At 39.5% G+C, this 22,110-nt stretch overlaps 3 protein-coding genes across 13 annotated transcripts in view; 1 reads left to right on the top strand and 2 right to left on the bottom strand.

Annotated features, from left to right (window-relative positions):
• Positions 1–670: 670 nt before the first annotated feature.
• nherf2 (NHERF family PDZ scaffold protein 2) lies at positions 671–10,654 on the bottom strand. The gene is made up of 6 exons (XM_087842598.1): positions 10,007–10,654; positions 9,355–9,672; positions 2,499–2,690; positions 1,960–2,113; positions 1,659–1,879; positions 671–1,287 (listed from the first exon to the last, which is right to left on the bottom strand). The coding sequence occupies exons 1-6, from the start codon at positions 10,211–10,213 to the stop codon at positions 1,120–1,122; spliced, it is 1,260 nt and encodes a 419-aa protein (XP_087698724.1). The 5' UTR covers positions 10,214–10,654; the 3' UTR covers positions 671–1,119.
• Positions 10,655–13,543: 2,889 nt separating this feature from the next.
• nthl1 (nth-like DNA glycosylase 1) lies at positions 13,544–20,517 on the bottom strand. Of its 4 annotated transcripts, none has more exons than XM_035907679.2 (7): positions 20,467–20,517; positions 18,566–18,899; positions 16,204–16,460; positions 15,963–16,133; positions 15,665–15,824; positions 14,793–14,898; positions 13,544–14,086 (listed from the first exon to the last, which is right to left on the bottom strand). In XM_035907679.2, exons 2-7 carry the CDS (start codon positions 18,825–18,827, stop codon positions 13,783–13,785), a joined length of 1,260 nt encoding a protein of 419 aa, XP_035763572.2. In that variant the 5' UTR covers positions 18,828–18,899; positions 20,467–20,517; the 3' UTR covers positions 13,544–13,782. The 4 variants fall into 4 exon arrangements, with proteins under 4 accessions (XP_035763572.2, XP_006790789.2, XP_035763571.2 ...); XM_006790726.3 differs by lacking the exon at positions 20,467–20,517 and adding an exon at positions 19,737–20,211; XM_035907678.2 differs by lacking the exon at positions 20,467–20,517 and adding an exon at positions 19,918–20,211 and having other exon boundaries at positions 18,566–19,459.
• The window catches only part of tsc2 (TSC complex subunit 2), a 33,845-nt gene continuing 30,299 nt past the window's right edge, over positions 18,565–22,110 (top strand). For 2 of the 8 annotated variants that reach the window (XM_087841985.1, XM_006790720.3), the window contains exon 1: positions 19,455–20,246. The gene's annotated coding sequence lies outside the window, so the exon portion shown is untranslated. Of the gene's footprint in view, positions 18,673–19,451; positions 20,247–22,110 lie in introns of those variants that run through there. The other 6 variants (XM_087841981.1, XM_087841982.1, XM_087841980.1 and 3 more) reach the window with 6 other exon arrangements.

The following is a 22,110-nucleotide window of genomic DNA, read 5'->3' as shown; positions in this document are numbered from 1 at the left end:
GCAAATACGAGGCTTGTGGAGATGATGAGAGATGGCGACACGTGCGACAGAGGAATATGACAACAGGAAGTGTTGGAAATGGATGATCTGCTGAGGTGACCCCAAACAGAAGCAGCTGGATGAAGGTTAGGATTGGCCTTGCGCATAAATGCTTGTCAGACCTGGATATTACAACACTGCTGTCGCATTTTGCTGATATTATGAAAGTTTATTTCACACAGCGAGAAATAAATGGGCACATTGACAAGAAAATAATTTACAAAGCTAAAACAAGTAATCAGAGGCTACTTAGTCTATCTTTGAAATATTTTCTGGTGCAGAAATCACTGTGGACCATTTAAGAAAATTGCTGAAGTGATTAAACATCATATATAACATTGCCCTGAATTCACATTTAAAAGTCACATGGTACCTAAGCTGAGATATTGAACCCATATGGTGACTACCTAGTCCAGGATGCCAGTCTGATGGCTTCATTTATAATTGAAAATAATAATAATAAAAAAAGCTTTATCTATCTATCTATCTATCTATCTATCTATCTATCTATCTATCTATCTATCTATCTATCTATCTATCTATCTATCTATCTATCTATCTATCTATCTATCTATCTATCTATCTATCTATCTATCTATCTATCTATCTATATAGACATAGATATATACAGAGGAAAAAAAGTAACATTTATCTACAGCAAATACAGCAGGTACCGATAATATCATAGAGACATGAGAGCACCGTGCTCATGGCTCTGAAATTGCTATGATTTAATACACTCTCTGTGGTCTGGGCACCATAAAAACAATAAATGGTCTGCCAATCATCAAATGTCATTGTTTAATACAGCCAGATTCCTGACACATCCACAGGGCATGTCTTGGTCCTTAAAGACACTGGAAAGTAGACATATAGACAATATTATGCAATATCTTAAAATGATTTTGTACACAGAATAAAATTTAAGAATATTACCACAAATGTTCCTTTCCTTATACAGTTTATCTCCTTGCACCTCTTTCCTTTCACATGGCTTTGCAAAGTGAAGCTATGCTCTTGCAGCAATCATGATATCAATCCCCACTTTGTTTCAGTCTCTTATTTTACCCCTTACTGGGGTCAGAAGTTGCTGAAGATCTCTTGTTTCTTGCTCCAGTCCATAGGGGGTGCTCTTTTCCTGTTGCGGCTGCCCAGGACCTTTTGCTTAGCCTCGGCAGCTGTTGGGCTAAGACGCAGACCGCTGTCCATAAAAGGGTCTGGAATATGACTGTCATCCTCATCAGGGATCTACAGTACACACAAACACACTTTCTTTAATTACACTATCATTTTCAGATCGTATTGTTGATCTCGCACATCATTTCTGTGTAGGTTCTGAGTCATACAGGTCACGGTAGTCTTAGGAGCTTGAAAAGAAGGTGACTGTGCCTAAAAACCAAAAGGCTGAGAGTCCCAAGGTGAGGCCTATTAGGTCACCAGATGCACGGTGTGGATTCTCATCAGGTGTGAGTAGGGGTTGAGGCACCTGGAAAGAGAGCTCAAGAGTGCATTATAAGTGCCTGAGAGTTGGTGTTGTAAGCCACGCCCTCTGTTCAAAGAAGTCCAGTCACCTTCTTTTCAAGCCCTAAGATGGATCTCATAAATAATTCCTCTCTCACCTGAAAGCTCATGTCTGAGCTGCTGATCTCTGACTGGGTGGTGGAACTTCTGGAGGACTGGGACGCTGAGCTGCCATTGGTACGGGACTTGGGAGACAGTTTTGTAATCAGGGAGTTTGTCATGGTGACGTTTATTATCGGTGCATCTGTGGCAGAGAATTCAGTGGTTGGAGAGGGCGTAGGTGGCTCACTCTCAGGGGCTGGGTCATCCACACACACTTCTGTGAAAACAGAAACAATAATGAGCATTTCCTCTCAAGAACAAAAATAACTATGTCTAATAGCACAGGCACTATTTAACCTTTAATGTGGGTGATAGTAGGTATGATTCCCAGTCTGTTAAAGAGCTCGTCTGTCTCCTGGTCCACCACTAGGAGGCGTACTTCATCCCCTGCTGCTCTGATGAGGCCTACGACTTCTGAGTGCCTCAGGCCCTCTGTAGTCACTCCATTCACCTGAGACAGAAAACAAAAACAAAACAGCATTGGAGACAAAAACAGGACAGTGAACATTAAGAAAACAGGACAATTAAAGAGCCTAAAGGCACGACACAGGACAAAGAATAGGAAGTGGCTTTAAAACTACGTGACAATCAAAAGGAATGAAAAGATTGAATCCAGAATGATTTGCATGAAGTCCCTTCCTGCCTCCTCACGCTTCCTTTACCCAACACAGAATAAAAATCTCTGTCCGTGAGTATCCCATAAGACAGTAAAAAACATTGCTTTCCCACACAGACTGACAGGAGCTGATGTTTTTATCCCAAAATTAACAACAAATAAATGAAGACTTCCAATAATCACCAGGTATTTAAAAAAAAATGACTGCATTTTAGTTTACCTCCAATATTCTGTCTCCAGGACGCATGCCTGAACTCTCAGCAGGTGAGTCGGGATCCACGGCACGTACAAACTGTCCACGCTTTTTCTTATCGCTGTGCAGATTAAAACCATAGCCTTGCTGTCCCTTTACCATGTGACACAGACGGGGAAGGAGCTGAACGGCTGGCTCTGGTGAAGGCTCGACCTGCAGCTATAAAAGAATGAAAGAGAAAAGCAAAGATTACTTTTACTTTTAACAAAAAGTAATGTTTAAATGTTCTCCATAGCAATGGAGAAGATACACATTACCACAACACTGGCCAGTTGAAACTAATGAGAGGTGAGGTCAACCAAATTAAATCTATTTCCCCTGAGTTTGTGTGTGTATGTATCAATGCAGTATAATCCTTAACATTTAACTCAATAATGTTTGATATAGTGATAAGGCTTGAAATTTAATAATGTTGTAACATGAATAAGATGAATAATGTACAACCTAAAAATTTCCATTAGAAAGAATAACACCAATACTGAAGGGCAAGCAAACATTTTGAAAAGGTCTGAGGACTCTTTATAAACTTTACAAAGGATTTGGATTTTACAAAATAGCTGTCAATAGAAACCATGCGGTATTTAGTGTCAACTAAATGCGGTATTTAGTGTCAACTAAATACCGCATGGATGCTGTTTGATTTTGTGGCAATTGTTGCCTGGTTGTTATTATTTTTACTTGTTAAAAGAAAAAAAGAGCAGAAATGAGCTCTACCATGAAGCAAAAACTACTCAGGAGCCGTATTTGGGATACCTCCTCTTTATGACATCATACAGAGCCAAGAGTGGGAAAAAAAACAGCCTACTCTTGTCAGTCAGAAACCTGAGACTTTGGCTCATATGGGTTACTTTTACATATGCTGATATCACTGTTTCAGACTTTGTCCATGTTTAACAGAGACATTGATGATGAACCTTTGATTAAATACATGAACGCAGATTGGATGTAGTAGACCTAAGGAGTTTATAATCATGTGAGACTCAATGCCTGGAAAAGAAATGTCAACTATGTCAGCGTAGTTTGCTGTGATATGACGTATACTGTAAAGACATTATATTTTATAGCAAATTATGTGATAAACACTTAATACAATATAAGGTTCGTAAAGATCCTTTATCTGAACTTACTCCACCTTATAAACTGGTGACTCTCAGTTTACAGCAATTAGCCACAACATTGAACCTGGTTGTCTGATAAAATGGGAGGTGGGTTTAGTATTTAATTCAAAAGAACATACTAGTGTCCTGTAAGAATTAACTATGTGAAGAACTCACTATTCTTTACATATTTATCAAATATGTAACGTTTCACGCTGTTATACAGTAAGCAGCAGCTCCGAGTTCTTGACACAGAGGCGATCCTTTAAATGTGCAATATGTAGAAATTGTTGGTTAGGTTGATATTTTTGTTTTTATCCAATCCTAATCTAGTTTCATATCAACATTTCTTTTTTCTAACAAGAAACAAGCAAAAACATCACAGTACAGCTGCCCCAAGATATGTTTCATAACAAGGCTCTTGTATTGGATTGCAACAGATTGTTCTGGGCATTCATTCATTGTGGTATATCAGCTTTCAGTACAATGGTGTAATGACAATATGATCATATCAAATTATTTTTTGACATAATTGAGTTCTAATAAGTTTCACACGTACATTACGAGTCACAATGAACAGAACAGACGTTTTTTTGCACACTTAAGATATTTTGCTATATGCAGTTTTACATTTGTGCAAACTTCCACAGGTGTGGAGGTGAGAGTGTTAGGCTGTGTTTGTCTGGGGCTCTTTGATGGATTGGCTATCACACCAGGGATCAGCTACAGTTGCCTCCACCTTTCGGTTGGATAAAAGAATAAGGTGGATGTTTACCTTACACAATATTGCAGGTGCACTAAAAGTTGATCAGAAGGTAGTGGTTGCCAGGTTGAATTAGTAGTCTAAGTGGATCTGGCGAAAACACATTAAGCCCAATGAAGGGCCTAATCTCCAGTGACAAGAATTGGCACAGCGTATCACTCAGCTGCTGCTCGGACCTTGACTTTGGCTTATAGTACTGGGTACATGCTGGATTTGTGTGTGTGTGTCTCTGTGTGTTTTGCACCAGTGACTTGTATTAGTCCTTGTCCTGAGGGTAGCATTTAATATTGACTGTTGAGTGACGCAGTTCTGACTACACCTTTGTGGGTAAGCTGGCCTGAGGGCGTTGTGACAGATCGCTGTGCTTTCTGCTCAAACAAAAACTGAATGCAAAGCACTCACAACTCCAGGAGTAGCAAACATATATGAATAACTACAGTGCGGGAAGGTTCATCCCTGACTGTCAGCTTTAGTTAAGGAACAACACTGCTTTTAAAGATCTCTGTTATATTATAGACGGATTAGCTGTATTTGTCATGTTGACCCAAAATAGCTGACACATCAAAACTGCAGGACATGCTTATCTGGAAATATCTCAGCTGATCCATTTGAGGATCTAAAACTTTTCCTCTGTAGATAAAATATTTGCATATTATATTAATGATAATCAAATAGGCAGTTCAACACACAGAATTAATTTCCTGCAATGGAAAACACTGTTTTAGAGTCTTGCTTCAGGTTTAAAATATCTTTGTAATTTTTGCTCTAATTGTCAGACAAAAAGTCCTTTTTGGGCTCTTGAAAACCACATTTTGATAATTATCTGAACTGAATGGTAAACGTGGAAATCTGCACACTAACAGATGCTTTTTTCTATATCCATCCTATAACATCTAAGCAATAACAAATGATATATTGTTTTCAAAAAGATTAAGGAAGTCTGAGTAATTGAACACAGCAAGTGGAAGGGAAGTGTGTCTGTGTGCAGGTAGTATTTCTGTGATTGAGCCAGATCAATGTGCAACTGTAATACCAGCTAACACTGTAGTTATGTTAGACTGTTGTATATGGGCATCTGCTTCCATAATAACACCACGGAGCAATGAAAATGTGTCTGTATTTACACGTACCATGACGTGAATGTCAGTCACAAGACAAATGACACAGAAGTGGAGAAATTAGAGCGACTGTGTCTGTGTATGTGATGTGCTCGTCAAGGGCATGAAAATTTCGTCTCTCGTGCACATCTGCAAAAAAGTATATGCATCATATACACAGAATTACCCTTCTGTGTAAATGATACAGGCAGCTGCAAAAAAAAAGTTCAAGTCCAAAAAATTCCCAGATGTAATTATAATATAGAAAATCCTTTAGCAGCAGCATCCTCCATCATATGTTTCCTGTAGCTACTCATGAGACTTTTACAGCAACAAGTAAGAATTCTGGAGCATTCCTCCCAACAAAACTTCATCAATATTTCTAGGATGCCTGGATTGAACACGCATCTTCTGGTCCTGCCACACGGTGTGTTTGGTTAAGGTCAGGACTGTAACATGGTCAATCCAGGTTTATTTTTCCCGTGGCATTGCCTCGGAGACCAGTGGGAGACACAAACTAAGCGTCTGGTGGTCACAAATCTGTGCCGTGGTACCACTTGGGTAATAAGTACTTTAAATTTAGATTTCATGGTTGCTTCATTATTTCAAAACATTTACGAGCTGAGGTAGCAAACAAGCCTTGGGAACAGTTGGGATAAAGTTCTGATAATGACATTGCTTTTGTGTGTGTGTGTGTGTGTGTGTGTGTGTGTGTGTGTGTGATGTCTTTATAACACAACTTTTAGAGATTTTGTTCGACTGGAAGACTTGACAACAAAGAAATATTGATTTTTGCAGCTGTGTTGCTGTTGGGTTGCTCACTTATTTTAGGTCTCCACAGGAGGTCCACTCCTATGGATAGTAGCAATAATTTGTCCCAGTTTGTTCTGGTCTTTAAAAAGATTTTTGTAGCCACATTTCAGCTTCTTACAACTCTATTGTGCTTTTTGAAAGATCCTGTGAAAGTTGGCAATTCTTACTCTGATAATCCACACTTCATCCACACTCAACCTCATAACTCGGAAATCTAAGTCTAGTAATTTTAGAAAAAATAAATTCCATTTACAAAGACTCACTAGCAACTGCAGAGTAAATTCATTATCAGCATAATTATTACAGATTTCAGGGTCCTGGATTTTGCACTTTCAGTTTTTGAGTTTTTAGACTTTGAATTAATTTGTAACTATCTTGTATCTTTAGTTTTAGTTGTTGTGCTTTGTTGTTTAGAGTCTTTACTTTAGAGTCTGGGTTCTCCTTGCTTATGTTGGCATTAATCTCGTATGGTTTTATGCTGTGAATATTTTGTTCCTCACGTGTTCCTCAGTTGTCTGTACTCTTCAGTATTCACCCTTCTGTGTATATTTATTCGCGGGCTCCTTTTGTCTTTTGTGAATGCCTCTGTTTAAAGTCCCTCATGGCTTTCAGTTTATGTTTTAGAATTAAGTGGATTGAAGTTGTTTTCTTTTCTATATTTTTGCACCTTGTGGAGTTTGGCTTCCTAGTAAAAAGTTCATTTTTATGTTTACCTGGTTTATCTATGAATCCTGGATTTGGGTCCACTTCCTGCACTGTGTCATATTTTATTTTGTCTTGTATTATATTTTCACACTAATTATGTGCCTACAAAGCAACTTTAAAACATCAGAAATCTAAAAGAAAAGGCCCTTGCAAATGATATGTTAGAGACTCCCATTGTTCCCTGCTGAGGGGGTGGCCACAGTAACACCTGCACAACGTAATGTAAAGCTTAGTTAACTTTTAGTTTGAGCAGCTGTTGGCTGTGGTGTAACGTTGATGTAGAGAGATTTCTTATATTTCATTTTATTCTTTATGCAAACCTTTTCCTGAAAATAAGCTGCTGTAATGGCCTTCAAAGCGACAGCTGCTATTTGCTCTGCCTTGAGCTAAACAGATGGCAGTCTGACGTGAGCCACTGGCCTTAAAGATCCTGGTCCTCTTTGTTTATATCCCAAGCAGTCAGCTAAATCTCTGACAGCCAGTTGCTGTTTATTTCTGCAGCAAGACTGACATTACAACGTCACATTGAGGTCTGGTGGGCACTTTTGGAAATTTTGTTTTTGCTCCATCACACACACTGAAATTTAGGACTTTAACCCCCTCAGGCTCAAATTAAACTTTTTGTTGCTAATGCACAAAGTCCTGCAGTGGTACTCCTGAGTAGAAAAAAACCTCATAAAATATGTATGTGGGGTAATCAGGTCGTTAGTTTTTAACTGTTGCAAATCGGCAACGCCTGCCTCTAGAGGGTTAAATGATTTTGTGTTTATTTTGTTAACAAAGAATTTACAACAAGAGTTTTTTGCAGGCAGATGCAGTACAGACTCTCACTGAAGCAAAATAAGAACTTTGCTAGAAGGCTCACATTTTTCGACTGCTTTAATGTAGCCTGTAGTCCTGCTGTACTTCACCCCATTATTCTCTGTATATAAAACAGAACAAAGTTTTAAGACTATTTCAACTACAACTTCACATTATATTCTCAAAATAAAAGTCTTTCTAAACAATAACTATTGTGTTGTGCACTGTATTTGTCACTGATGTTCAGTCAGGTGGGAAGAACCAGATCACATCAATGAGAGGTGACGATGCTCAAAGAGACAGCACTCTTTAATTACAGCTAAATTCTGTATTCTAAATGTTCACACCTGTCTGACACAACAGTGGCTTAAAACTAATGTAACAATGACCTTTCATCATATTTAAGCAGATTCCTGAATCGCAGGAAATGCTAAATATAGAGCAGTGATATTTGACGATGCATTTTGACTAGAGAGGAAACAACAAGTGTGTTTCTGCAAACCTGTGTGGGTGTAAGACTTCTGTAACGCAGACTGAAATTCCAATATAAACAGCCTCTATGTTGCATCACAGTATATTCCCTTACCACGCTACCCATATGGCCCTATTACTCCCAGGCAAAGCATGCATAAAATGCTTCAAAATAATAGTTTTTCATTTAAAAAAATATATAATTATGACCAAGTTTTCAGGCATGCAGTCTCCCTATTTTTTACATTGATCCCCTGCATAGAAAAAAAAACCAAGCAATGAACCGAAACCATGGGGTGGAGCATTTTCACTACTTGTGGTTAAAGTAATTTAACCTCCCAAATAGTCCCCCCATCCTTTTACGCTTATCCAGTTCAGGGTTCTGTGGGGGTGGAGCTTATCCCAACTGCCAAAAGGTGAGATGCAGGGTACACCCTGGACAGATCACCAGTCTGTCACAGGGGCAAGACAGACAACCATTTGCACTCACATCCAACCTTATGGACAATTTAGAATCACCAGTTAACCTAACCAAATGCATGTCTTTGGACTGTGGGAGGAAGCCCGAGCCTCTGGATATAACCCACAGAAACACTTTTGATGGATTTGAACCCATCACCTTCTTGCTGTGTGGCAACGGTGCTAACCACCGTGCCACTGTAAATTTCAGTATTCCAGTGAGTATCATCTCTGTCCAAGACACCTACATCATAATTAATAATAGTTATTTAAACTCCCACATACAATTATATATTTTATGAAGAAATTCATGTACCTTCATCTTAATGTTTTAACCCCATTTAAGCGAGTTTCAGGAGGGCAGCCTTGTGATTTGTTATTGTTGGATTTTTTCAGTCTCACCTGTTAAGACAAGTCAACAGGCTTTCTAAAAGTACTTGTCTGAGACTGTCTCCAGGCAGCATGCCAGCCAAGTACAGATTAGTGCATGAGAAACATCAGGTCTTACACACTCTTAGCACATTAACACATTGGTTCACAGTAATCACATAGAATTATTTTGAAGACTCAACTGTTCCTCTGGTGCTCATAAAAAGTGTCTTGATGCTCACTCTTACCTCCGGGTCTGTCACTATACTTGAAGTCACTGAGGAGCTCTTGACCTTGCCTTGTGTGATCATGCGAGTGGGTGACTCTGCAGCTAGATAATGAAACACAGGGGTAAACACAGGAGTGTAGCTGGGCGTCATGGGTGAATTAGCTCTGGGAGAGATGCAGGGTGTCTGCCCAGGAGAGGGACGTGGGGAGAGGGTTCCCATCTCAATGGCCAGGTCTTCTGTGCAGGCCAGGCCATGGCTGCAGAGGTAGTCTTCTGTTTCTCTATCCACCACCAACAGTCTGGTGCGGTGGGGCACCTCACGGATCCTGTTCACTACCTTCAGAGAGGAGAAAGGAGTGACAGCAAAGAGTTTCATATATATTAAAATGGTTAGATGTGTCATTCGGTCTAAGCTGTTTACAATGAACTGATCAGCTCATTACATTAAATTACATTACACTTTTGTGTTATGACAAAGGCAAAAAGTCATTCCCATCACAAAAGGCTCACACTGACCCATTTTACAACCCCACTCTCTCTTCTACTCCTCAGGCAAGAGAAAATGGTCTAACAAGTACTCGTTGTATATGTAAGGGTTCATGGGCATTCCTGGATCATTTCAACCAAGCAAACACATGAAAATAACTATAAATTACCGAACCATCACTCACTTGATGATGAGTTTCATTCTCTACATTCTCTCCGTTCACCTCCACCAACCGGTCACCTGGTCGCAGCCCGGCCAGGTCAGCCGAGGAGCCGGGCTCGACTTTGCGGATAAATTGTCCTCCTCTATTCCGCTCGCCATGCAGATGAAATCCATAGCCACGCTCTCCTTTGACCAAAAAACAAAGCTTTGGTCTCAGCTCGATTTCCATCCCAGTGCGTCAGTAAAGGAGGGAAACAGGTTAGAAGGTCTCGGGAGAATAAGCAGGTGTTTTGCCTAAGAGCTGTGGAAACGCACTGGCTTTTAATCCAAAGTGGTTATGCGCTTCAGTGACCAAAAGATCAGCATCGCTTGGCATCCTGTGAGCCTTTAACTAATCCACAATTGTTCCGATGAAACAAATTAAAATGTAGGCTAAAATTAATGAGTGCTTAATCCATCGTGAAATATCCAGAGCTGCAAATATGAGCGCACAAAACTGTGCACAGTGCGCGTAAAATTGTGGTAAAAAAAAAAAAAACCCAACAAAAAACTAAACAAAAACCACGGACAAGGACTAAGTCCCGTCCGTGAAAGGAATAATCCAAGAGATCAGAGATTAGAAAGCTGCTCCTGGCACGCAAAACTTAATTCTCTTTGTCAGCTGGGCGTGTGTCCTCCTGTCCCACCCGGTGAGAGTGAGGAGGTGTCAATGGCACATGGACTATCCCCCTTAGCGCACACCTGACGCCGCGCTCTCCAAGCAAAAAAAAAAAAAATAGCTTGAAAGGAAACCTTGTTTAATTAGTGAGATCAGGCGTTTAAAACATGCTCAACAAGTACTGAATGAGTTCTTCTGAGGGCATTTTTGTCTTTCACAGCCTCCCCAGAGAGACAGAATCTTTTCCAAGTAGGTGGAGTTGAAACACGAATAAACTGTGACCTGAGAAAGGAAATCTGCCTTATCCGCCCTTTAGCTTTATCTTTGCCGGAGATCTATAAAAAGAAAGTTGGGTAAAAATGTTTCGTGAAATATAAGCTGTCCTTGCGTGACGTGATAGCTGGTGCACGCGCATTTATCTCTTTCAAAGTGAGTCTTTAAAGAAATTCAGGACAGTTGACGTGCGAGGACTGAGAACCTTGGTAAATATGAGACACTGACATGGTAAATATTTGCATAGGCAACAGTTTATCTATACTAATCGTGTAGGTTTGCATATAAAATCATCCGTGACAGACATAGGTCGCTAAAGCAGATCTTCCCCTGAGCAATCAAGGAATAGAACATTATTAAATCCCTCACACGACATGTCTGAAGATAGACACGTCATGTGATGGATGCATAACAATAAACTGCTTTTAATAGTAGTTTTTTTTTCTGGTGTTTTTGTGTGTGTTTTCTCTCATCTCCCACAAATAAACCTCATAATTTATGCACATGCACATTTTTAAAAGCTTTGATGGATACGAACTCCCACATTCCCGTTTTATGAACTAGAAGCAGATTCTCGTCTCAAGTGCGCATCTTAAACTTAGAATTAAAACGTTTAACGTTCTCAACAACAACAAAAAAAGCCCCAAGAAAGCAAATATTTCTGCACAGTAACGATCAAACAGGCAAAAATAAGCGAACAAGTGAACTGTAGGGAGGCTTCTGTAAACACACCTGACTAATAATATAACTGACCCTTAAGCAAGATGCTCAGCTCTGGTTAAAGACATCAACTAAATCACTAAAACACTTCAAAGTAGCTTCGAGGTTCGGGCATATTTAAGACTTACATAGTGTTAAGTTCTTACATTTTTTAAACCTTCTGCAGAAGAAATATTGTTACACAGGTGTAACTAACAAGTCTTTTCACTTTAAGCGGTGAGTTATGGCATGCAGCAAACATACACAACACAATCAGCCCTGTAGCAGGCACACCTGATAGGATGTTTTCTTTTGTTGTTACCTGTACATTTCTTGTTATACCACACCTATTACAGGTCACAAGTTACTGGTCACAAGAACCAGGTCTGAATAGTCGTAAAAGGAGGGTCACATTGGAAATTCAATAAGATTTAATGTTTAAATGACCAATATTAAGTAGCAGTGAGGCTTTACTTGCTTCAGCTAATTAACGAAATAAACTCATTATTTCAAATGAATAATCATGTTAATATAAAGCAGTGATTAAATTGTGAAAGTGACCTTTGAGGAGGACATCTGAGTAATATAAAGGTAATTTGGGCTGTTATTGCACAGCACAGTTATTGCACTTCTGCTTGCATGTTCCACCCCTACCTGGTGAGTTTTATCTGGGTGCTCTGGTTAGGTCATCTATGAGCAGTCTGGTAGTGCAGTGATTAATACTGTTACTTTACAGCAAAATGGTCCTGTGCTCAAATCCATAGGGGACTTTTTTATTTTTCTATTTGGTTTTTCAGAAAAATGTTGCATATAAGAGTTTCACTTCCTGCTTAAATAAAGTTTAGCCTATATAGTTAGGAATAAAGCTTTCATAGGACTCTCTGCATTCATGCGAAAAACAAAGTACACCCCATGTTTCAATAGTGTGTAGATCTGCCTTTAGAAAGAATAACATGAAGGAAGTGTTTTCTGTATAAATGTATCAGTTTCTTTCTTCTTCTTGTGGAGAAATTATGGCTCACTCTCTCTTTACAACATCCCTGCAATTCATTGAGGTTTCTGGGCATCCTTCGATGCACATCTCTCTTAAGGTTCTGCAATAGCATTTCAATTAGGCTTCAAAGTTTGGACGTTGACAGGGCAACTGCAACATCTTTTGTTTTTCAGCCATTCATAGATTTGCTGCTTTGCTTGGTGCCATTGTCCTGTTGCATGACCCAATTTGGGTCAAGCTTTAGCTGTTGGACAGATGTCCTCACATTAGACTCTAGAACAGCCCACTTTGATATACAGATATGTTTATAGTCAACTCAATGACTGACAAGTACCCAGGTCCTGTGGCTGCAAAAGCAGCTCAGATCACCTTCTCTCCACCACCACCACCACCACACTGTTATTTGGTTTTCTACAAAAGTGTAATTTATGGCCAAACATTTACACTTAGGTCTCATCTGTCCAAAGGACATTGTTCCAAAAGTCTTTAGGTTCTTTATGTTGCAACATACCTAAGCCACATTTATAGAGTGACAAGGCTAAAGCACACCTGAATGTGCCAAATTAGCCATATGTTAAAACATCTTGTGTATTTAATTAGTAACACTTGGCTCCTACTTATCCCCTCAAACAGAAGCTTACTTTCTTACTTTCTAACAAGATTGTAAATGGCAGTTTATTTCCTTTTCTGTGCAGGATAAATTGAGTATGAATTTTCAGGTATTTGCTTAGGTTTCTTAGTCATAATTTATATCCTGTTCATATTAGACTCAAAATGTGAGTTTTAAAAACAATTTATACTGTATGCTAACTATAAGTCCTGTACATCCTAGGTACAATATTTTTAAGTACAGTTTATAGCATTTTAATTAATATTAAAATGCTATAAACTGCACGCCTCAGAAAATGTAGTTTATGACACCACACAAATAAAACTACATAATTTTTGTATTTTATTTTCTTCTTCTTAGACAAAACTTTACACAAAATATTAGTAACATGTTTTTTATTTGGTAAAAAAAAAGAAAAGTATTAAAAATATTTACCCTTTAAAGGTGCGGTTATAGTGTCAAATACATTCTTATATACATGTTTTTAAATCTATCTGTATAAGTAAACACATAATATGTCTTCTTGTGCTCACTGTCTGCTGAAATCACAAACATCGGTAAAATTTAAACATTAACCTTGGTTTTTAGCCTTCTCTTTGTGGTGTGGGAAACAGATGTGGGTAGTAACTCCTTATTTATCATCTCATCTTTAAGAGCTGCTTCCTGTTTAGGTTCAGTTTTTATTTTTGAAGAGGAGGTTGGACTTGGAGACCGTGGTGATCCCGATTTAGGTCTCTTTGCTGGAGAGTTCTTGTGGGCAGATGGACAGCTGTGCTGGTTCAGACACACAGAGCAGAGAGGGTTGACGGGCAGACAAACCTGCTGTCCAAAACCCACAAGCAGCCAGTTGATCTCACTCCACAGCTCCCTGCAACAGAGAAACATCACCTGATGACTTTACAGAAGCACTGCACTTTGAAACATATTTTTGTAGTAAATTAAATGATATCACTGCACTCTAAGAAAAACACACTGGTGCTGGTGTTAATATCACCATATCAATACATTTTTATAAAAGTGTCAAATTTCATGGATTGAAAATGGGTCACCATGACATCTACTGCTCTCTGGCCTGAGGATCTCTTTACTTTATAAGTGACTGCTCTCAAATTTGCTAATTAAAGCTGCTTTAATCTGTTTTTTTTATTAAGAGAAGATAAAGTAGCTTTTAATCAAGAAATCCTGTCAAATTCTAATTAAATGAAAAAATATAATTTCCTGTTTATTATTTGTTGGGAGTAGGTCTCTCACAATATCAGATGTATAATCTATGACCAAAGAAGTATAGTATTATATTGTTATTTCTGGTATATCGTGACATCAGAAGAATATAGTAAGATCTGCATGTTGTTGAGCCCTGATTATTATTTTTCATTCTAAAAATAAATTCCCAGACTTCCACATTTTGATTTTCATTGCTTCCCACTGTCAGTCAAACGTTAAAGAGTCAACATTAACCACTGGCAGCGCTGATGTATGGTACGTATCTAAATCAATCCTGGACATCTTTATAGGTTTGTTGATCACAAGTTAATCAGGTTTTGTGGATCAGCAGTGAGTTGTCATGCTGTTACCTGGGTAACCACTCCTCAAGGGCCTTCCGTGTTTCCTCCGGGTTTTTGGTCGCCTTCCTGAGCCAGCCCAGCCTATTAGATATACGATGCACATGTGTGTCCACACCTAGACAAAAATGATCAATACAAATGAAAGCCTAGTCTCATCACAATACTTCTAAGTTGCCAGTTTATTCGGTGCACCTGAATAAATCTAATGCAATCAAACAGAAGAACCCTGCAACGCGTCGTAACTACACGATGAATATAAGGCTCATTTTTTGTTTTAAAGCTGTGTGATACCAAAGGATGTAATTTCTGAAGTTTCTCAAATGTCGTGCATACATCATTTTACAAACCAATGATTTCTCAATGCGGCAGAAACATCAAATATGATGACACATCAAAACCACTGATGTGTCTTCACTTATTAATAGAGGTAAAAATAAGGGAATTAGTAGACTGGTCAATCAGGAGAAAGGCACGAGCCCCGGTTTGGACAGTCTCGGTCGTTGTGTCAAGACACTTCACCCGTTGCCTACTGGTGGTGGTCAGAGGGCCCGGTGGTGCCAGTGTCCAGCAGCCTTGCCTCTGTCAGTGCGCCCCAGGGTGGCTGTGGCTACAATGTAGCTTGCCATCACCAGTGTGTGAATGTGTGTGTGAATGGGTGGATGACTGAATGTGTAAAGCGCTTTGGGGTCCTTAGGGACTAGTAAAGTGCTATACAAACAGGCCATTTACCATTTTTTACTGTGACTCAGCTGCACTACCTTTGCGGCCCACCAGAGGGCTTCAGTCTACACTTTGGGAATCACTGATCTAGAATTTTGCTTAATCAGTTTCTGGGAGGTTAGCCAATTGTGTCTGCATGTTTAAGAGATGGAAGTCCCTACCAATGCCAGACACCTGGTCCCAGGCGATGTCCATGGCTAGGTGAGCCATTTTGGGTCCAACTCCCGGCAGACGGACCAGCCCCTCAACACTGCTTGGGATATCCCCTCCAAACTCCTTTTGCAACATGGCTGACGTCAGCTTCAGATACTTCACCTTATTCTAAAGAAGAACAGGTGAGAGAAACCAAGAGGACACAACAAAGAACACAGCTGAGAAACCAGGTTCATCTAATATTTAACTTTTATTTACTGAAATTTGATTAAACATGCTAACAGCTATGGACACCATTTGTTTTACCCTCCAGAAGCCGACAGGATAGATGAGTTTTCCCAGTTTTTCATCATCTGTAGCGAGTATGTTTTCTACAGTGCAGCCATGTGCTCTGAGCTTCTGCATAGCTGCTGCTGTCACCTGGTCCTTTGTCTGACTGGACAGCATGAGTGACACCAGCACCTGGAAACGTCTCACCTGCAGATGGAACAGAGGAATTAACAAGTTCTATTTAAGGGGACTTTTAAAATATCCATCCCACACCTACATGCGCAGGAGCCTCCATGTCATAGCATTTCTCTGCTCCCATGTTATCTACAGGCGCATCACGGCCGCTCCTCATCTCACGAATGAATCCTAACTGTTTCCTCCAGTCGGCAGGTTCCCAGTGCTCAGTTTTCATGGGAGAAACACGTTCATCCTTCTCGTATTCCACCTTTAACTGTCTCCTCCTGCGGCTGTGTGGATACTCCGGTAAAGCTTCGGTTTTTGGTTGCACCGGTGCCTCGTGGAGGAGTTCACGGCCTGAACAAGAGGAAGCATGGCACCACAGTAACCACCATAGCTAGAAATTTAAACACAAATGATATCTAATATAATCTACTTAATCAAATACTAGTTTTGATGTAATTTTTTTTTAAAATCACTATAAATAAGATATTTCTCCAACCAGGTCAACACCTAAAGATGCTGAATGTTGGAATAATTTCACCATCTTGGTTTAAAACAAACAAACAAAAAACCCCTATAATCTTCGCACACTGTCTTTTTATCATTATTTTATAGAAGCAAAACATTTTCAGTCCCATTCACCTTAACTGGATCAATGTTCAAATCATGGTTCATATGGTTGCTATGACAAATTATTTACAAAATGAAAATCAAGTTGTATCTAATACATTTTGAACCTTAACAATTAAGAACAAATGTTTATTAGGAAAAAAGTTTATTTAGGCCATAAATCAAGATAGAAGTAAAGTGGTTCTCTCACAGACTTTTATATAACCAGACTTTTTTTTTTTGCAGTTAGGAGTCACCCCCTGCTGGTCATCACAAAGAATGCAGGTTCTCTAATAACTAATCAGACAAGCAGATTAGCTTCATGTTTTTGTATAAACTCATTAAGACTTGAAATACTGAGCCCACTGTGTAAAATTTACACTTATTTCTGCACAACAAAATTCTGTCTTTTTTTAATGGCATCACAGAGTCAACAGATCTCAAGCTCAGAGTAAGAGACTTCCAGAATCTTGGGGCCAATGTTGCAAATCTCCTTTAGTTCACACGATTATATGATCCACAGCTAGCAGGGCCTGATCATATGACCTCAGAGACCTGATGAACACTGATGCTCAACTATGCAGAGCTCTAAAAGTCAAAACCAGAAATTTAAAGTGGAACGATTTTCACAGAGAGCCAGTGCAACTGAATTAGTAACGATGTGATAGTTTAGTATTTAGTAGCCTTAGTCAGAAGCCTTGCGGTGGAGTTCTGAACTACCAACAGATGTGAGTAATAAACAACAATGAATTCTAATTCTAATTCAATAATTAACTAAAACAAAAAAAAATCAGACCTGATGAAATTAAGGCATGAACAACAATTTCCAATTTGGAGTACAAAAACAAAAACGTGTCTGCACAAAAAAGTACATTTTTTGAATTTCATCTTGTGGAAACAAATCTTCTCGAACAGAGTTATTTGTTTCAGCCTTCAAAGAGGTGCAACAAGGAGGCTCAAAATGTTCATATAGTAGGGCAAATATTACAGAGACATGCTTCAGAGCAGGAGTGCCAAACATAAGGTCCTTGGGCCAAAATTGGCCCAGCAAACACTACAATCCAGCCCACTGGATCGCTGTTGATGGCTGTACTTTTTTTGTTACACTGTATGCACAGTAATACATAAAAAATGATAAAAATAGAAAATTTCCTGTGAAATAACCAAATGTTTCCACTTTATTATGATTAAGGGTAGTCTGGGCAATGAGCTACCAAAGTGTAGTGTTGAAATTACTCTTCTTTTTCTATAAATGCATAGTTAATATCTTTACACTGACAGAAAGGGTATTTTTTACTGCTCTGGCCCATTTAAGATCAAAGTGGGTTGTGTGTGGCCCAAGATGTAAAATGAGACCGACATCCCTGCTGTAGAGTGACCTTTATTGGTGTAAACACGGTTTTGTGCATGATAAACTGAACTCCCTGTTTATTAGCACAGACTCAGTCTCAAGTACAAAATCTGTCTCTTGAGTGTAAAGGTCAGTTTTGTCTTATGGATGCACAAAACCTTATATCCTGCACGTTCATAATTCTATTTCACCTGTTTAACCTATTTCTATTTCACATTCACAGAACAAAAGAAACAACATCTTTCACTCTGTGCCCTGTAGTGTTCATTGATAACTCCTGCACACTGGGCGAGAAAGGTGATGACAAAGCCTGGTTTTCACCTGCCAGTCGCTTTTTTAAGATGTAAAGGTGTAACTGTAGAATTGGTAAGCAAAGCAAATCAACCTGCTCCAGAATATGCGCAAGCGCAATAGCTTTCTGCCACCAAAACAGCTCAAGTTAATTAATTTGTATCCACGTGTACCAACGTACGTGGTCAGTTTGTGTGGTTAGCGTTACCGACTGATAAAGGAGTAGACGAAGCTCTCAGCTCTGACACGCTCTTCTCCTCCACCTCCACCTTCACTGGCCCAGCGCAGACCGGGTCCTCGTTCCTCCGTCTGTTGGTGAGTTTGGTCCTGAGAGAGGCTGCAGGTGTGCGGCCAGCAGTTTGACTCGCACTCCGAGTCATAACAGACCTGTTCTCCATGAAGTAAGGAGAAGTCATTATAACACCTCGGACTACATAACAGACCCGCGCGCAGCAGCGGACGTGAAGCATTGAACTGTTGCTGAAGTTAGTTTCTCATTCGTAGTTTTTGGATCGCGGGTGGAGCTGACAAGCTGAATTCGCCTGCAAGAGGAAGAATGACATAAACACAAAGACTCGATTTTATTTTGTTTAAAAAAAACAACAACAAATCTTCCGCTCTGTTAATAAAACAATATTGTTTTGATATGTGAGATTACACTTACACTTCCTGGTGGAAGTGCCAATTTACTTTTAAAATCTAAAAAAAAATAAACAAAAACCTACACGATACTCAATTGCGACTGAAAACGGGTCAGGGTGATATTATTAGTTTAACTGTAGACGTACTGAACCCCCCAATATAACTGTCTTATAAATAGAAGTCGACAATGATGTCGTTAGAGAGTCACTAAATAATTACATTTTATTCAGGACGGCATAATAATAATAATAATGATAACTTACAAAATCTGCTCATTTCCAAATCCATATTTTTATTCTTACACCATACTAAGCTTTATGTGGCTTTACATGAGTGACAAATGAAACATAATCCTTATTTATCTTACATCTTCTTGATAATCTTCCTTTACTCTCTTTTAAGCCAACCTTCCTCTGATTGGCTGCCCCTCACAAACAGAAGGTTTGGACAGCTGGATGGACTGAAAGAGAGTGTTTAGAGCAGTGCCTTTGACCCAAAGGTACCACTTTACCATCAGTGTGGAGCCGATCCTGTCATGGTGTCTACATTTTGATAAGTTTGAGAACCGATTATCACAGTAGGGTTAATGGAAGCTGCTAGTTGTATTTGCCAAATATTGGAGAATTTCTTGTGGTAGTCCAACTTATGTCCTAGAAATATAGACAGGTTCTTTTTTGTGTTTTGTTTTTTTTGTCCAGGGTTTCTATAGAGCCAAAAAATAAAAATATTTGTATTACCTTGTTCATAAGCGCCACTCACAGGACCCCTGGCCACATTGCAGCTTGTAGCGTCAAAAAGGAACCAACTTCACTAACAGCAGCACGGTAAGCTAGCTGCCAGCTTAACAGCTAAAACCGTCTTACTTTATGCTAGATTTTGACGGCTAAACACTTTTATATAGTCTATAGGAAACTTTACCTGCGCGTTACTTCTTTGTAGATGTTAGGCTTTCCCGCCTGTGCCACAACACAAAAACTCATACTGCTAACAAACGGACTAGCATACTTCGTATTTAGTCTGCCCTTAAAAATACATTTCCCGCGAGGCAGTGCGGCAAACGTGTTTTTGTAGGAAGTCCCACTGTCAGAGCATTAGTGTGTCATCCGGTTGAAGAGTAGGGGTGCTGGGAGCGAGCCTTCGGCTGCAAAGACAGAGTTATATCAATGCACAGAAGCGGACGGCTCGGCTGGCTGCAATCTGACGAAGCAGCGACTGAATGAAACCAAAACCGACTCAACTTCACTGAGGTGAGATGAGAGGGGGAGACGGTGGCCGGGGGTAGGAGGGGCAGGCGCTGTTGTTTTATGCTGCTAGACCTTCAGTGCCACAACAGAGAAATGCTAGCTTATTACAACCACTGTGAACCGAAGCTGAGAGGGTTTAGCAACGCCACACTACGTTTGTGCTGATATGAAGTGTTTAGGTTGACTTGTGTCCGCAGATATATCAACTCTGGTTCGAGCCTACCTTGCACCGTTGCTGTTGTTGTTGTTGCTGCTGGTGCTGGACTGAAACAGACCAGCCGTTGTCCGTCTGCTCACCTCCCCTCCCCTCTATCTCTGTCAAGTCCACATGACAGCAAATTCTTTAAACGTGCCCCATGGGTTTACATATTTACAGGCTTCAGTGTCAAACTTTACTCCTGCTTAAACAGTGGCTTGTAGTGCTGTGTGGACCCACCTGTAATGTCATAAACTTGTTGCTCAAGTTTATTTTGCTGCTGTATGGTCTAAGCTCACATGCACAGTACATTAATATGCAACCCTTTAAAGAAATATAAAACACACTTCATTACAGACATGGACATGGATAAACTGGAGTCGTTTAGCAATCTCTTATTATCAGCTTCTCCACCTGCTAAGCACAGACTTCATATAAGCTAAAAATAAGTAATAAGTTTACTTTCCAAGATGGACTTTTTCACTTGAAATATGACTTGACTTAATACACCTCATTATATCTGGTCTGATCAGTTTCCAGAGCCCAGCTCCAGCTTAGACAACATAACAATATGCTGACAGGTTACTGTTGGTAATCTATTTGTTGTGAAGTTATGGCCCAATGCTGATTTTTAAAATAACTATTTGTTATATGTATTTTTGGTGTTACCATTTTTGTGGCGAGGAAGCAAAAATAAGTTATTAATAGGGAATAACTGAAATGTTTAAGCTTATTTTTTAGGTATTCATCAGAGGACTGTAGAACAGTTGGCCAGCACAAAGTTGATAGGACAGATGGACAGTGCCATGTGTAAATCTGTACTAATTCTCAATGTATATACAGTCACGTGAAAGGGTTATCACACGACTCTACAGACTCATGTGAGTAGTAAGTATATATCATTTTTCAGTAGCTAGTAAAACCACTCTTAAAGTCCTTCTACAGCATTTCAACTAGGCTGAGGTCTGGACTTGCAGCACTTTAATTCTTTTCTTTTTCAGCCATTTTTTGTTTGCTAGATTTACAGGTGTATTTGGGCTCATTGTCTTTTTGCATGACCCAACTTGGGCTAAGCTTCTGCTGTTAGTTAGATAGCCTCAAGATTGCCTCTAGAATACTTTGAGCCAACCATGAACTTCTCTGTACACCAAAGAGTGACAGGTGTCCAGGTCTCATAGCTGCAAAACAAGCACAAATCATCAGCTGTCCACCACTGTGCTGACAGGTGATGTTAAGTACTAATATGCTATGTTTGTTTTGTTTGTTTTTTTCCAACATGTGCATGGGTGTACATTATGGCCAAACAGCTCCACTTTGGTCTCATCTGTTCAAGAAATGCTATGATTTGTACTGATGCTACTTTGCAAAGCTAAACTGTGCTCCCATGTTCTTTTTTAGAGAGAAGAGGCTTACTTTTCTACCAACTATCCAGCTGTCATGAACTTTAGGATTTGACAAGCTTACTGAGGCTTATACAGTCTGAGATATGGCTTTTGTGTTTCTTCGGTTTCTCTGAGTGTTACGTGGTCTAACCTTGGGATAAATATGCTGGGAAGATGGTGGCATTGTGTTAAAACAGACCTGAATGTGCCAGATTAGCAAATTGCCCAAACTACTTTCATAGAGGTGCTTACCCATTAATCAATACATATGATTACCAGCACCTGGCTG

This window comes from Neolamprologus brichardi, chromosome 6 (assembly GCF_056152115.1).
Source record: "Neolamprologus brichardi isolate AB-2024 chromosome 6, ASM5615211v1, whole genome shotgun sequence".
Taxonomy (NCBI): domain Eukaryota; kingdom Metazoa; phylum Chordata; class Actinopteri; order Cichliformes; family Cichlidae; genus Neolamprologus; species Neolamprologus brichardi.
The sequence above is the reverse complement of the archived record's forward strand: the minus strand, read 5'-3'. Positions and strand labels throughout refer to the sequence as shown.